Source organism: Peromyscus eremicus, chromosome 1 (assembly GCF_949786415.1).
Source record: "Peromyscus eremicus chromosome 1, PerEre_H2_v1, whole genome shotgun sequence".
Lineage (NCBI taxonomy): Eukaryota > Metazoa > Chordata > Mammalia > Rodentia > Cricetidae > Peromyscus > Peromyscus eremicus.
In genome coordinates, this window is record NC_081416.1 from 81,712,561 (window position 1) to 81,729,600 (window position 17,040).

Genomic DNA, 17,040 nt, shown 5'->3' on the forward strand with positions numbered 1-17,040 from the left:
TGTGTTCCAAGAGGGTAAAGTCCATGTTTTTCTCATATACTCTCATGTCCTCAGCGTCTCCAGAAGCCGCAGACTGGCTTCCAGTGAATTTTTGTTGTATGGGTGAATGTGTGGGGGAGGAAGGATTATTTTGGGAAAGCAAAGGAAGCAATAATCCATCTTCTAATAGTGACTCATTGTTTTGGGGCCATTCTTGGCCCCTTCTCATCTAAAACACACACGAATAAAAAAAGTGCACTGGGAAGGCAATTAGCGTGGTTGATGTGACAATATTTTGATACCACCATGAAAGGGGACTCTGGGATCTTCTACGGTCGGTCCTCCGGCAATGTTGTTGCTCACATTTGGAGGCCCTCTCCCCTTTGCTCTTGCCCTGTCCCCACTTTCCCCATTAATGAATGAAGAGCCTTATGTGAAGCAGGCACTCTGCTCGTTCCTGCAGAACTTTCCTTTTTTCCCATATAAATTTTCACACTCTACATTGGAGTTGTTCCACTCCACGTTTTCCAGGGTCTATCTACTGCAGCCTTGAAACGACTACCCGGCGGCCCAAAAGCTGAGAAGCAGCCTTGCAGCGCCCCCTGGCGGCCATTCTGAGGAACGGGCGGCGCCAATGATTCCCCGTGGCCTGCGGTCCTTTCTTCTGCCTCCAGGATTCCAAACAGTTGGAGGTTGGACAGATTCCTGGGAGGATCAAGAGAGCCCCGCCCTGGGCAATGGAGAAGGGCTCCCTCAAAAGCAAAAATGGTAAATGGAGAAATAGGAAAAGGGGATGCCTTGGGTTCCAAGCCTCCCTAGATTTCCCTCTCCTGTAAAATGGCGGTCACACGTGGGAATCTCTTACCACTGTTTGTTCCTCAAGATACAACGAGCTATTCTTTTTTGGTGGACAGCTCTGACTTTCGACAAATATATGACACTCTTAACCACCACCACAATCTGGTGAGGGAACATGTTCACCTCCCCTAAATTATCTTGTACCTGCCCTTTTTCCACCGCGATTTCTGGTGCTTCCCATGTTTTCTAAAATTTTGCTTTTTCCATGGAGAATGGCTAAATGTGGAATCAGGTATAGAGGGAATCCTTTCACTCGGCTGTCCTTAAATTTTTAAAATTATATCTGTGTGTGCGACAGAGAGTGGGGGTATTGTGGGAGTCAGTTCTCTTCCATGTGGGTTCTGGAGATTGAATTCAGGTTGTTAGACTCGGCTGCTGCTCCACCTTGTCCACTCCACTGCTATCTTTCAAAACAAGATTACTTTTTAAGCACATTTAACTTGTAAGCTTCAGCTCTCCAACTGAAGTTGTTGGAGTTGTCCAGCAAGGACATTTGTTTTGAGGACAGCCATGAGCCTCATGAGTCCCCACTGCTGGCTCTGGGAAGCTGGGAAGCCCATCTTAGCAGTGATCCAGATCATACAACACACAGACTCAGCCAAGGCCTGGTGAATTTCAGAGCATCACTGGCCCTTACAGAAGGAGTTGTGTGTGGAGTGATATATTTCCTCCCGGATGCTGTGTACATCTACCACGGTCCATTTCAATTGCCAGGGCTGTGACATGCCGAGTGACTGCAGTCTGCTTTTTCATTTCCCAGCTCCATTCTGGGTTCCACATACCACACAGCAGCCAGCATGGTGATTTTATTTAAAACAATGACAATGTGATCATGTCCAGCTTAAATGACTTCCACGATTTCCTTTAGGTACAACTGGATGGCGGCCTATCTGCCAGGCAGTGAACCTCCCACCACCTTCCCGGTGCTGCTCCTTCACGTCCCCATCAAGGCTGGTTCCTTCCTGACATAGAACCTTGCTCCTGTTTGCTCCCTCCCATCTAGCTTGTTGGTTCTCTCACCTTGATCCATACTTACTCCTTCAGGGAAACACAGTCCTTATCCCTATGTGAAACTTAGGTGTCCTGCTGTTTACCCTCAGGGCGCTCTGCCTTTTCTTCCTATTTAGCATCCAATTTGTGTTTGCATAACAGACAGACAGCTCTGTCCTCTACTAGGCTCTAAGATCCACGAGGGCAATGAACCCATAGTAAACCCAGGGCCTGAGTACACTGCTTGCATCAGTAAATATTTCCAAAGTGAATGGATGATGATAATAATAACTGATATTAAGCACCCATGATGTACTAGCACTGTACAGTAGCCCTTTAACGGTCCTGTTTAACTTCCACACCCTTTACAACATTCATTTTCCAAAAGGGGAAACTGAAGACTAGGTAACTGACTGGATAAGTGCCCCCCAAGTGCAGTCTCAGAACTCCACAGCACCACGGCTATGCTGTTGTCTTGATAAATGACTGAAACAAGTTCCTCTTGTTCTGTTAGAAAAAGGATACAGCCTCAAGGGCAAGGCGTCTGTACACAGCTTGAACAAAGTGAAGCAGACCAAACTCACCGTGGGCAGCCTGGGATTGGGCCTGATCATCATCCAGAATGGGCCTTACCTCCAGATTAGTCACCTCATCAATAAAGGGGCTGCAGCCAGTGATGGGATACTCCAGCCAGGTGACTGTGGTTCCCACGTGCCTCCTTCCCACCTGCCTTCTGCTGCAAGCCATAGAAATATGAAGTAGGCCCCCAGCAGTCTTGGATAGCCTTCAGGGAGTCAGCATGCGGCTACGACATTGTCTAAGAATTCGCTATGGGCCCGTCAGTTGCTAGCGTGGGTATACTCAGCAGCTGCTCGCTATTCATTTGGTTTTTAGTAACACTCTAGGTGGGTGTGTTCTCACCATCTTTTTGCAGGTGAGGAGACTGAAGCTTAGTGGCAGAGTCTTCCTCGCCGGTTCACTTTCATCCAGTAAGTGGGAGACAAACATAGACCCAGCGTCACTCCACAGCTCACGACTGCATAAAGATTTCTTCTTTCCTGGGAGGTGTTAATCATAGCTACCATGTGGAGACAAATGATCTCATTTCACCTTCTCAACAGTCCCAGGGGTATATTCTGCACTAAAGCACTCTGCAAATATATAGCTACTTAGGAACTTGCCCAGGTACACCTAGGAGTTGGAATTTAAACCCTCCCTCTGAGATTCCAAGCCCAAGGGTCTCATCAGGATCACCTAACTTCTCAGGTCTCTGGGGGAATGCATTTTCTGTCTGATGCAAGACATGTTTTCCCAGGATCTGTTTTGGCCCTGGTGCTGTGCCGAGGAGAGGGGGAGGCACAGTGGGATGAAATCATGAGAGGGAAAACCCACTTGAGGCCATTTGTTCTGAAATCAGGTCCAAGATCTGTTACTTTCTCATTCTGTGACCTTGGCAAGGTCAGTCTTTCAAGCCTCAGTGACTTCATATCTAAATTGGGAGAATCTCATTTTTGTTCGAGGTTATTAGGATGTGGTAAAATACTGTGAAGAGCTTTAGAAACAAGTACTCTAGAAATATTGCCAATTCTCATTCTTATGGCTTCTCTATAGCTAGTTGTCTTTTAGAGATGAGCTTTTCTGCATATATATGTGTGAGGAGTATACAGAGGCCACAGACCGATGTTGGGGGTCTCCCTTGATCATTCTCTACCTTATATATAGCACAAGGATTGCGGCCAAAGGTCAGATTTGAATCCATGACCTAGAAAACCCATACCATGTTACCAATGGCCTAATGAGCAGAAGTGAGATTTCTTTCTTTCTTTTTTCCTTTCTTTTTCTTTTTGATTTTTGAAAATAGGTTTCTCTGTGTAGCTAGCCTGGCTTTCCTGGAAAGAAGTGAGATTTCAATGCAGACATTCTGGGCACCAAATCTCTTCATGGAAGCCAGTTACTGTTCAGTGTCTAGGTTTCAAAGGCTGCTTTTCCATCCTTTTTGACGGCAATCATGGGATTCGCTCCTTCTTTGACACCTGCCAGCCCTGTTATTTCTCATTCACATGTCCTTTGTCTTCCGTATTTTATCTTGATTTGCTAATTTGGTGTTGGTTTTCTGTGTCTGTCTGATATACAAAGCCTTAAGATACTACTACAGCTTGAAAATATGAATACGGCCTTGACAGTGGACAGTAGCCATGCATTGGCTTCTTCATTCATTCAGTGAGCCATACCCAGGCTCATTCATTCATTCTGCATTTCCTTAATTCCTTTCCATGTCCAGGTCCTGTTTACTAACAGTGGAGAGCTAAACAAATGTGATCCTAACCATACAAAATGCGTACAACTTACGTCCTTGTTGGAAAGAACAGAGAAAAAGAAAACCTATTTTTCAGTAGTGGTGTGGCCGCTACACAGTTGATTAATATAGGCAATCTAAACAGGCTTATACAATGTCATTCCTACAGCCTATTAAAGCAGAAAAAAAAAGATGCATTATGAGGTTAGTGTTCATAAATACCCAGTTGGTGTCTATGAAAGGCAGTGTTAATATCTCCTGCCAGAGCAATCACATTCATACCCCAACGTATTTGGTTTAAAGCCAGACCGGTCAGGAAATTAAGCTGTTTATTTTCTGTTCTCTTGATAAAAGTCACCCTCTTACAACATAATTAAGCAGGATGCCAAGCCATAGTTTTTAGCTATAAACACCCCTTTTAACATCAGGCACATGAGTTCATCCTAAGAGGGTAACTTTGTTACTGTAATTAACCTCAGCAGGAAGAGCAGCTGTTTCATACTGCACAGCCTGCAGGTAGCTCCGAGAGAAACCTTGCTTCATTCCGAAGTTACTTTCAGTACATGCTTTGGTTTTGTTTGCCTTGCTTTTTAAGACAGTCTCACTATGTAGCTCAGGCTGGCCTTGAATGGTCCATCTTCCTGCCTCAGCCTTTTTGGTTGTTTTTTCAAGACAGGGTTCCCATGTGTAGCCTTGGTCTGGAATTCACTTTGTAGATCAGGCTGGCCTCGAACTCTTAGAGATCTGCCTGCCTTTGCCTCCAAGTGCTGGGATTAAAGGCCTGTGCTGCCATTCAGCCTTTTGAATATTGGTTTTAAGGCATGTGCTACTGTGTCCAGCTCAGTTATGTGGCTGGCTTTATCCCCCATCTAGTTCTCAAAACCAATGCAGAAGGATTCCTCAGACTTTCTACGTACTTGCTTTCTAGAACAATGCAAACTTTTATTTCTAATAGAATCTCACACTAAAGAAATGTGTCCCTGGCAGTGCTTGGACACTCCCTCAGGACCAGTGTAACTCCTGACTAGCCTGCAGTGGGATCCAGCACCAGCCTCTTCCTGACCCCTCTCTCTGAGCTTAGGTTTCACCTGTCTTGGGATGAAGGTTACTGAGAGCTCCTAGCTTCACATGCACAGACGGGTAACTTGTCATCCTGTATCAGTCATAAGGTCCTGACAGGCAATACAGGAATCAAGAAAGTTCAACACTGAGGGAACCACAGACACACAGAGAAGCTAGGGTTGGGTGGGCTGTGCTCACTCTGATGGGGAGTATGACTGTGTACAGCACAAGAAAGAGGAGTCAGCCAGTCTCAGTAGGAGGTCTCTGTAAATGAGGACTGTCAGCTTGCAGTCATCCAAGAGGAGGAAGCTGAAGTTGCTAAGTTTTTGCACACTGGTCAAAACGCTCGTACTTGAACCAAAGGAAGTTTTTGTCATGCTTCTGAGCCTCACCTAAGGAAGGCTTTGCCACTTCCATGTGTATTGGGATCCTTGACAAGGCCTTGCCCGTGTCAACAATACACTCAGGACTTCATCTGCTCCCCCCGAGAAGTACTGATAACTAATACTTTCCCCAGAGTCAATCTGTCCTCTAAGTGCAAACCTTCTGTATCCCTCCTTATGGGCTTGGCTAAATGCTAGTATTCATGCTCCTTATGACAAGCAACAGGAAACGGTATTGCTAAGGCACTTAATTTAGGGTAGTATCTGACTGAATTGCCCAAAAAATCTGGAGAACCAGGCTTGGGGAGAGACCAAAGGGTCCAGAGATCTGGATGCTCCCATCATCCCAATGCAGGTTCAGTTTACAGATATTCACTGTAGCTGGTGGAAGCTGGTGGAGTGGGTTAAGTCCATACAAGTGAAAAATTGATCCTTTTAGCTTTCCTTTTGGGGACCTAGGTTTTTGTTAAGGTATTTATCTCTTTCCACCTGCTGGGTGCTCGAAGCTCCATGGTTGATCATCACAATTCCCCACATAGCGTGTTTTAAACAAGGGGGTCCTGCGCTCAGTGTTTTGAATCAATTCTCCAGGTTGTAGTGGTGCACTGTAGTGGGATATGCTGAAGAGGTAGAGGCGAGGGGGCAGAACAAGTTTAGATTGTTTGAAGTCAACACACTTTCTGCATGTACATATCATACGCATAATTGATAGAAGCTAATTATCTAATTATCATACAGTTATTTGGCTGACTTAATTTAGGACAGGGGCAGAGCACAAACAGAAGGCTTTGTGCTTGGTTTAGCTTATTTGCTGTGGAGGGCTTGGTGATCCCAGGCAGGTAGAATGGAAAGTGGCTTCTCTTTTACTAGTTACAGCCACCCATTTCACTGTGTTTAGAATCTTAAATCTAAATGGTTTGGGTTTTAAAAGGTTTTAGCGTCTTTACCAGAGGCTAAGAACTTACCAGCTAAGAACTTCAGAAATGTCTCAAAAATGCTATTAAAGAACTAGGGTAGGCATCTTTATCATGCCAAGAACACTCATGTGGGAGGAGAATGTTCTTAGTAAGCCAAGATGGAAGCCAGGCTTTGGTCAAAATAAACCAGCATATGAATCCATAAAATATTTCAATAAAGCCACTGATCAGTATGGATGGCTCTTTTCAACCCATTATGGTAATTTAACCTTTTTTCCCTTTTCAGGTGATGTTCTGATTAGTGTTGGACATGCTAACGTGTTAGGATATACCCTCCGTGAATTTTTAAAGCTTTTGCAAAATATCACCATAGGAACAGTGCTACAAATCAAGGCTTACCGAGACTTTATTGACATCCCCCAGGAATGGCAAGATGTGTATGACTTAATCCCCGAGACCAAATTTCCAGTCCCACAGTAAGTAGTTTACTTTAGGACAATGATATGAAACCCAGGCCTGTGAGGTGCAGGGTTCTGGTTTAATGTGAGAACCATCAAATGGTCAGAACCATGGGAGGAGGGCTGGCTACACTATGAGGCCTTAGTGAACTACATTCTATAGGACATTCCGCAGGACCTCATACAAGGGAGTGGTAGTTATAAAGGCACTCAGTCAGCAGTCATTAACTGGGTACTCTGTCCCCAAATCTCCCCGCACTGTATCAGTGCAGCCTGTCTGTCAGCCCTGAAACGCAGGTTGAGATGGGGCTGGGAACTAACTGGCTTAGTGGGTGAAGTGCTTGCTGTGAGAGCATAAGGACTTGTGTTTGGATCCCTGGCACCCATGGAAAAGCTGGGGGTGGTGAAATATGTCTAACTCCAGAGGTGGCAGGGAAGACAGAACACTCTCAGAGCTTGTTGGCCAGCCAGCCAGTCTAGCCCAACTGGTGAGCTGCCAGTTCAGCGAGAGACTCTTTCTCAAAAAGGTAGAATGTGATACAGGGATACCTGCCGTCAACCTGACCTCCACAGGGGTAAGAACACACACAGTGCTGAAAACCCTACTTCCTCTTCTCTCTCTTGCATTAACTTTCTGGATCCTTCTCAATAACATTTACACCTGTCTTAGTTAGGGTGTCTATTGCTATGACAAAACACCATGACCAAAAGCAATTTGCAGAGGAAAGGGTTTATTTTCATTATACTTCCACATCACAGTCCATCATTCAAATGAAATCAGGGCAGGAACTCAAGAGGATGTGGAGGAATGCTGCTTACTGGCTTTCAGTTTGCTTTCTTAGACCATCTACAGCCATCTGGCCAGGGGTGGCACCACCCACAATGGGCTGCGCCCTCCCATCCCAAGGGAATACCCAACTTTATGGAGACGTTGTTCCAATTGAGTCCCTCTTTCCAGATATGTCTAAGTTTGTGTCAAGTTGACAAAACCCAACCAGCACAATGCCCTTTTATAAGCTTCTCCCTTCTTAGTAAACACTAGCTCCACTCCTCTTCCTGCTCTCCCTTCTAATTTGATGAGAAAGCTGATAGGGCTCTCCATTTCCTCAGGAGACACACATCTCAGGCACTCCAATATAGGCATTGCTTTAATCTCTTCTCAGCCAAGGCCTATTTCCAGGCCATCCGCTACCTTCAAATGACAATTCCAATGGACTCATCTTTATTTTGCTTGCCTTTTAAGCAGCATTAGACTCTTTGCAAGTACCCAATCCTTTTATTCCCACCCTTGACAGATCTTCCCCAGTTTTCTGTGAAATCACTCTCCCCTATTTTCCTTTTACCTCAGGGTTCTTCCCCTAGTTCCTCAAAGCTGTCTTTGGCTCTTCTGTTTCCGAGGCTCTCTCAGTGCCTTTGGTTTCTGTTACTATCCATACACTAAGCACTGGCAACGTATATTATCTCCACTCATCTTAAATCACTCACTTATCTCCATTTAGATGTATGGCACTCTCCCCTCCCCCAATTTATCCTTGGAATCAAAAGCCAGTTGTATCAGTTTTTTTCTTTCTTTCTCCATTTATGTGACCAAAACACATGCCAGAGTAACTTAAGAATTTATTTTTGTTCACAGTTTCAAAGAGTTTTGTCAATGGTCATTTGGTCCCATGTGCTTTGACAGCACATGGTAATGGTGAGAAATGTGTGGCTGAAGAACTTTTTTTTTTTGTTGGCTTGTTTGTTTTGAGACAGGGTTTCTCTGTGTAGCTTTGGTGCCTGTCCTGGATCTCACTCTGTAAACCAGGCTGGCTTTGCACTCACGGAGATTCGCCTGCCTCTGCCTCCCCAGTGCTGGGATTAAAGGCGTGTGTCACCACCGCCTGGCTCAGGATGACCCTTTTATAATGCAAATATGACCATGGCATATTTCAGGTTAAGAACGTTAGGATCTCTTGTTCTTAGGATAAATGCCAAAGTCCGTACACTGTTTTCAATGCTGTTCTGTGGCCTGAAGGGGTACCATTTCAGCTCCATCTCATTAGGCTCTCCCCATCTCTCTAGTTCTCTGGTCCTTCAGCTTTTCACACCCCTTACACTGTTGTTCATTTCTACAAAGATCAGTGCAAACTTTCTGAGGCCTTCCTACAAGTGTTGGTACAGTCAGAACCACCTGCCATGTGTGTTCATAGCACTGTGTCTCTCCATAATGGTTCCAATTTTAATTAAATCATTGATGTGATCACATTTCTAAAAGCAGTGTTCCAGGGGTGCTTAGAACATGAGGCTCTTTCTTCAATGTTAAATCCAGGACTTCGCTACAAGAGCAGCTCTTAATCCATCAGAAGTTCTTAAGAGACAGTCTCTGTAGCTGTGCATTGCTCAGAAATACAGCTAGAGACTAAGACCAGAAAATGACCTTTACACATCAGCCTTACTTCAGATGCCCAAACTTGGGACCCAAGAGTCAGATGTAGCCCACAGGTGTCCTTTGCACAGCTCGCCACCTAGAAAGAGCAGTGACTTAGCAAGGGAGATGTGTGGGAGGTTTAGCCAGTAGCTGTAACAGTATTTCTTGACATGAATGGTAGCCATCAAAGGTTTTGTAGATTAAAAAAAAATTTTTTTGGTGTGTTTTCTGCATATTTCAAAATTTTAAAAATGAAAAGTATTTTAATTATATGCCAAGTCTGCAAATATTTCATGGAAAGAATCAGTATCTTTGATTTCTCCTAAAAAATCAGATGGACCTGTGATCCCACGTGGTGATGGTGCAGGCCTGAGTGGGAGAGCAGCAGCCACTTCAGATGAAGCAGATTGGGAAAATGTCTTTTTAAAATCAGTATTTAACTATAAATCATAAATAACAGCGAATACTTATTCATTGCTTACTGCATCCTGTGCACTGCAACAGTACTTCCTAATTCTCTATTAGTACTATTTAATTCTCTTGTCAACCTTTTTAAAAAAATTTTTTTCTGTGCACTGGTGTTTTGCCTATGTGTATATCTATGTGAAGGTGTCAAGTCCCCTGGAACTGGAGTTACAGACAGTTGTAAGCTGCCATGTGGATGTTGGGAACTGAACCTTGGTCCTCTGGAAGAGCAGTCAATGCTCTTAATTACTGAGCCATCTCTCCAGCCCCCAATCTTTTTTCTCTGGTTGTCCTGGAACTATGCAGATCAGGATGGCCTTGAACTTACATAGATCTGCCTATTTCTACCTCCCAAGTGCTAGAATTAAAGGCATGCATATGCACCACACCTGGCTCTTGTTACCGTTTTAACTCTCACTTTAGAAAAAATGAAGGGCCCAGAAATACGTATAAACTTGCCACACATGTGGCTATTAAGCCCTTAGATATGCAACTAAGGAATTTAAAATTTTATCAAAATGTAATTAATTTAAAGTCAACAGCCACATGGAGCTGGAAGCCCTCATATTGGAGAGTGTTGCTCCTAAGTTTTTTATTGTTTGTTTATTTGAGAAAGGGTTTCTCTGTGTAGCTCTGACTATTCTGGAACTTGCTCTGTAGATCAGGATGGCCAAACTTACATAGACCTACCTGCCTCTGCCTCCTGAAGTTCTGGGATTAAAGGAGTGTGTCACCATTGCCTGGCAACTTTAAGTATTTATATCACAGTGAGGAATTTGAAATCAGAGTATCAAATTTAAGGACAGAAGATTTTTTTCTTTAAAAGCAAAGAGATAAGTAGCATAACATATATATATAAGGCTAATGCCCCTAAACAATACAATGTACATTCTGAATTCCTTCCTCAGTTAGGCAAAGCACAGTTAAAGAATCTTAGTAACACATGTGATGGGGACATGGAAGGCCCGGGGGTAGGAAAGGTTCTTTCAGTTAGTAGACTGTCAGGGGCAGATGCTGTGTGCACATGGTAAAGGCTATGCCTTTCATCTATCACTCTGTAGAGGTTAACTGTTTCCAGCTAACCCCGAATTGCTGGTTGGGCCTTTATCATCTAGTGCCAGGTTAATAAGAGCCTAGACTTATCAAGTACCCTTGGCTACTGTCTACCAAGGATACCTACTGAAACTGAAAAAAAAAAAAGGTAACACGGATTGTTTTTTACCTCCATTCCTTGGCTGTTCAGGGAGGTCTGCATGCGGCAGAGAGAAACAATCATAGTCCCAAGATCGTTTGACTTCCTTTCATACCCTTTAAGACTAGCTGTGTGTAACAAAACTCTACTCAATACCATCATTAATAGAAGAGAGAAACTTTAGGAAAAGTTGCTTAAATTCTTAGAAACAGAGCTATAAGCACAGGGCCAGTTTTGGGTCTGCTGGGCAGGAGCACCAGGATGAGTAAGGTCAGGGGCCAGTATCTGTTCTGGGATGTAACAGCAAGGTGAGCTAGCAGAGTCCAAGCATCGTCCATGTTTTAACAATCAAACCATGGACAGGGGCAAGTTGGAAAAGAAAAGCCTTGAAAACTTGGTGATAACAGATGTGGGTAAGAATGCTGCACAAACCAGTATCTGTGATCCACAACAAGTAGATTGACAGCCTGTGTAATATTGTCTAGGGGAAAAAGAAACACACCCCAGAATTACTAACGGCTAGCAAGCTGAAGAATCTTGAAGCTCACCATTGCCTGACTCCCCTGGTAATAGGTTATCTTTGCTATATGACCCATGAGAACAGAGTTCTGGTCTAGAGGGCCAGACTGAACCTGTCACTCAAAGCACAATGAAATTAGTTCATCTTTTAAGGCCTCATAAGAGTCTAGTCCGTGGTCTGGCTTAAATTGTAAAGGTTTCTTTTAAAGTAGTGTGAAATAATAAGGCAGGATTTATACTTATGGTTGGGAAAAAAATTAAAAGGTATTTTAAAATGTGATCCTGAACCTTTAACAGACATTTCTCTAGCTCAAAGGGTAAAACTTCCCAGCACCTGGGAGGCAGAGGTAGGCAGATCTGAGTGTTTGAAGCTAGGGGGTGGGGTAGGGTGAGCTCTAGAGCAGTGGGGGAGGTACGTGTGTGTGTGTGGGGTGGGCAGCCTCATCAATGAATCAGAAAGTACTGACCTATGTCTGTAGATTATCAAAGAAAGCTATAAAATGTTTTGTTAGGAGACTTTAAATGTTTAAGTACTGATTATCTATAATTCCAGTTCCAGTAGATACAACAACCTCATTTGACATCCATGGGTACCAGCATACACATGACACACATATATACATGCAGGTAAAACACTCCACATAAAATCAATAAATCTGAAAGTATTCAAGCACCAAGAATCCATTTCATCAACACTCAATGATGCAGAAAATAGTGAAGGTAATTTTTATTTCTAGGTTTACACACACACACGAAAAAAACAATGGCTTTATTTTTGATTGTGTGTGTGTATGTGTAAGTTGAGTGCAGTTTCCACAGAGGCCAGAAGGTACAGGGTCCTCCAGAACTAGAGTTACAGGCAGTTGTGAGCTGCCTTTTAGGGGCCATCTCTCTAGCCCCAAATATTTTATTTATTTTTTGAAATTTATGAGACAAAGTAGTCTATAATATGTTCTGTTAGCGAACTCTAAGACATTAAGAATATACTGCATTCACTCTTCATTTCAGCTCACCAAAGACAACGGAGCAGGCAAAGGATGGGTCTTTTGTAAGCAGAGATGACCATGAAGATGTAGTTCTAGATAAAAGACTCAAGTATTACAGATATCCTCGATCAGTTTGGAATCACCCCGTAAGGACACCGATATCAATCTCCACAGAATGGCATGGATATAAAAAGAAGGACCACACTATTAGTGTTGGGAAAGGTGTTAACCATGATGTCGTAATTCACAAAGATGACAAGAAAGACCTGAGGGCCCCTTCTCCATACTGGACAATGGTGGAGCACGATAATGCCATTTCCTCCTCCTCCTCTGGCGCTTCCTCTAACTCAGATGCCTTTTGGCTGGAGGACTATGCACAGGTGGAGCGGGGTGAAGGTCAGCAGGTATCAAAGTTTGGTTAGGTACTGGTTTGCAAATCTGTGGCCACAGAAATTTTTATTTTTAAATATCCAATTTTTGTGCCTTACCATGTATAGGTTTGTAGAATTCCTACAGCACTTAGCAGCCCTTCTAGGACTACAAAAAAGCCTTCATAGACCTTCAGTTAATAGCTCAGGACCTCCTTCCCTGTGGTCTAACAGGTTCCACAGATCTGTTCTCAGAAGCATATCATCATTCACTCAGCTTTTAGAATATCAAGTAGAGGAACCCAATCATCATGGCTGACCATTTGTTTTTTAAGGTAAAGTTTTCTTTGTGTTTTGGGCTGGTTGTTTACATTACAACCGTGCCCCCACCCTTTCAGTGATACTTTTACTTGGAATGTCAGGCTGAGAATTATTTAAAGGAGACAGGAGAGAAAACTCTGCCGCAGGGAAGCAAAGTCAGACACAAATGAAGGATGGTCCTTAGAAACATATCTAATAAAGGGGGCAAAACCCAGACCCTTCACTTGTTGTTATCCCCAAATGAGCAATTTTAAACTTGTTTTTAATTTAAAAAGCCACCAATAATAATCTGGAACTTTTACTTTCAGAGCTGCCTCAATTTTAACAGTTTGTCAAATTTCTTAATTGATGTAACTGGTAAACTCAACTACGGTATTACTGTCTTCTTTAAAGCATTTAAAGCAAAAAAGTCTCATCATATAATAAATAACTGGTGACTGCCTAGAAAGAATGCAAGAAAAACACTTACACACAATGCTTTATTTGTCCTAGGACAGCTGGCAATAACTATCCATATTTATGCTTTTAAGTACTTCATTGAGAAAAGTGTTGAATGTTAAGTTAAGAGACCTGACTTTCATGTGTTTGCTGGTCTGGGCTGAGAAAAGGCTCAGCTGGCTCCACTTGAATACACTTGTTACAGCTCGTCAAGAAAAGGTGTATGTCCCAAGTTTCCACTTGCTGCCATTGACTTCTTGCCAGAAACAAACTTTTTTGCAGCCTTAAACAAAACACAGGAAGTTAAATAATGCTATCATCCAGTAGTAAACCATGTATTTTGAGTTTATGGACAAGACATTCTAAGCCAGCAATTCTGTAATACAGCCTCATAAGACAATGAACTGTGAGATGGTTGGTATTTTATTCTGAATGGGAACTAAGCAAGCAGGAGACGGTCTCCGGATGAGAACAGTTTTGAGAGGGGTACAAGAAAAACCCTACTGACAATCAAAATAGGACAGGATGGCTGCAGCTATGCTGCACTTTTGTTCTGTATGATGATGGCAAAAGGCCTGGGTCGACCAAAATACCCTCACTGTTAACACGAAAGTACATTTTGTCTTGGTGTTCCTTTTATTTTGGAAGAGGGGTTGTTGGCGGTAGTATTGAGAGTATGTAGTCCAAGCTGCTTGAAACTCACAATCTTTTCGCTTTAGCTTCCAGAATACTGGGGGGTTCCAGGCATGCTACCATACCTGGCTGGCCTGGTATTCTCCATGTCACTATGTCAAATTCAAAGGTGATAGTATATGTCCCAGCAAAGGGCAGGACTAGGTAGAGCAGGAGCTCCTATGTTACCTAGGTTAGCTTTTCTGATGCAAGAGAAGGTGGTGGATGTGGGTGAGCAGGGATTCACACAGCCCTTACACATAAATATACTTTTTAGATTATGTTATGATCAATTCTGGGGCCAACTGAAATGCAGGCAGGGTTAGTATCTAAAAGCAGCCTGTCTCTTTATCCCACTGTCAGCACACAATGGTGAGAAGATGGTAAGACACTACAGTAGAAAAGGGAGCACTGCAGAAGATGTATATCGGAGCTCACCTTATTAGTACTCAACACAATCTTTCTTTTTTTTTTTTTCTTTTCTTTTTTTTGGTTTTTCGAGACAGGGTTTCTCTGTATAGCCCTGACTGTCCTGGAACTCACTCTGTAGACCAGGCTGGCCTTGAACTCAGAGATCTGCCTGCCTCTGCCTCTCAAGTGCTGGGATCAAAAGTGTGCACCACCATACCTAGCTGTACAAACAACTCCATCTTGTAGGGAACAATAATTTAAGAGTGGGTGAGGAAAACTAGCAGTAGAAGGTCTTATGCTGAAAGGATGTAGAAAACCACGAGACCCTGCATGGTAAAGGACTTGCAAGGTGCTTCTTGGGGTAAAGGAGCAGCAAACAGCCAGGAAACCTGTGAAGTTGCTTACCTGACTCCTCCTGACCTACAAGAGTTTAAAATGATTCAACCTAATGGGCATTTCCTTGAATGAGGAAGACACATACAGCCAAGTTGCTAGGGAAGCTGACGGTAGACATGATGGAAAGAGTTCTGCTCTCCGCACCAACACACAGGCCCAAGGAAGCTTATGCAGTTCTTCTGAAAGCGGGTCATTACGGTTAAACAATCTAAGGCTGAAACACAGATTTTATTTGCTTACCTTTATGACATCAGCATCAGCCACAGCATCAATTTGTTGAAGGAAGCTGGGTGGTGATATATAAGAGCCAGCAACTAGAGCCTGTGACCCAATTTCATTCAGAAAACCCTCTGAAGTTTCCACAGACATCAGGTATCCAGCTTTCAGCTTGTTCCTGTCCAATATAAGGCAGGGGTCAGTTTTATTTATTTCTTTTTAACAAGATAGTAAATGTACATCAAACAGGCTGAATAGTCTGTTGTATTTCTTTAGTTCACATCACTGTCTAGAAAGCTATCAATACAAAATAGTACTCAACACTCAACAAAAGCTGTCTTTTGATTTTGGAATATAGCTTAGATCTATAGATCTACGTAAAACATTTAGGGTGAGTTTTGGTCATGAAGCAACTTTTTTTTTTCACACATGCACACACACACACACACACACACACACACTAATGTGCTGTGCCAGTAAGTGTAGGTATCTTTTTTTTTTTTTTAAAGATTTATTTATTATGTATACAGAAGAGGGTGCCAGATCTCATTATAGATGGTTGTGAGCCACCACGTGGGTGCTGGGAATTGAACTCAGGACCTCTGGAAGAGCAGTTGGTGCTCTTAACCTCTGAGCCATCTCTCCAGCCCCATGAAGCAACTTTTAACTTGTGAAAAAAACATATTTGTTGCTGCTGCCTTTTTTTTTTTTTTTTTTTTTTTTAAAATGATAGGGTTTCTCTACATAGCCCTGGCTGTCTGGCACTCACTATGGCTGGCTTTGTACTAGAGAGATCTGTCTGCCTCTTCTTCTCAAGTGTTAGGATTAAAGGTGTGCACTTTCATGTCCTGCTATTATCGGGGACTAGGGGGGTCCAGCCCCTCGATAGTCCCCTCCCAGGGTCCAGGAAGAATCTACAACCAGCTGATAATTAATCTTTGATGAAAAGAAATGAATCTATGTACACGAAACTCCTTAGTCCATATACTTTATTATTCTGTGATAGTTCTCTCTCTACACAGCTTCTATTCTGCTCTCATGTCTAGCTCCTTTCTTGCCTGATTTCTCTCTATATTTATCTACTGTTCCCTCTAGGTTCTATCTTAATTCCTTCATCTAGTTCTGTCCCTTCTAGGTTCTCATCTATCTAGTTCTTTCCCCTATCAGCTCCTCTCCTGTCTCCTTCTCTCTCATCTGGCTCTTCCTCATCTTGTTCTTCCCCATCTGGCTCTTCCTCATCTCCCATCTCGTTCCTCTAGTCCTCTCTTCTAGCCCTTCAATCTAGTTCTTCCCCATCTCAGTTTGTTCCTCTCAAGTTCTTACCCATCTAGTTCTTCCATTCTCTTTTCTCTTCTCTCCCTTGTGCCCTGGAAGTCCCGGAATATAAAGGGAGGGTCCGAGCTAAATTGTGTAAAGCTATTACTTAACTTCCACCTCTCCTAGGCGGTGTCTCCTTGTGGAATTTACCGTAAGTCAGGAGACTTGCATGTGGGCTGTTATCATTGTTAGTCCTCGGAAGTTGGGGCCCACCTGGGCGGTGTTTCCTGTAGTCCTTGAAAGTGGCTAAGGGAGATAATCTGATTCCAGAGAAAGCCTTTCCTGAGGCTATTCTCCAAATACCTGGAATGTGTATGTCCAGAGGGTGATCAGTCCACACTGTTAGTCCTTCTTAGGGAGAAGTCAATTGGGAAAACTATGAAGGCACA

At 43.2% G+C, this 17,040-nt stretch overlaps 2 protein-coding genes across 4 annotated transcripts in view; one reads left to right on the forward strand and one right to left on the reverse strand.

The window, feature by feature from the left end:
• The first annotated feature begins 527 nt into the window (after window positions 1-527).
• On the forward strand, window positions 528-14,043 carry Pdzd9 (PDZ domain containing 9). Of its 3 annotated transcripts, XM_059267691.1 has the most exons (4): window positions 528-747; window positions 2,342-2,521; window positions 6,772-6,961; window positions 12,535-14,043. In XM_059267691.1, the coding sequence occupies exons 1-4, from the start codon at window positions 717-719 to the stop codon at window positions 12,932-12,934; spliced, it is 801 nt and encodes a 266-aa protein (XP_059123674.1). In that variant the 5' UTR covers window positions 528-716; the 3' UTR covers window positions 12,935-14,043. The 3 variants fall into 3 exon arrangements, with proteins under 3 accessions (XP_059123674.1, XP_059123682.1, XP_059123692.1); XM_059267699.1 differs by lacking the exon at window positions 2,342-2,521 and having other exon boundaries at window positions 543-747; XM_059267709.1 differs by lacking the exon at window positions 528-747 and having other exon boundaries at window positions 2,450-2,521; window positions 6,909-6,961.
• LOC131914899 (cytochrome b-c1 complex subunit 2, mitochondrial) overlaps window positions 13,667-17,040 on the reverse strand; it is a 30,094-nt gene continuing 26,720 nt past the window's right edge. The window contains exons 13-14 of the mRNA XM_059267678.1: window positions 15,359-15,512; window positions 13,667-13,922 (exon numbers count right to left, since the gene is read on the reverse strand). Of these exons, the coding sequence (XP_059123661.1) occupies window positions 13,839-13,922; window positions 15,359-15,512 (238 nt within the window). The 3' untranslated portion in view covers window positions 13,667-13,838. The remainder of the gene's footprint in view (window positions 13,923-15,358; window positions 15,513-17,040) is intronic.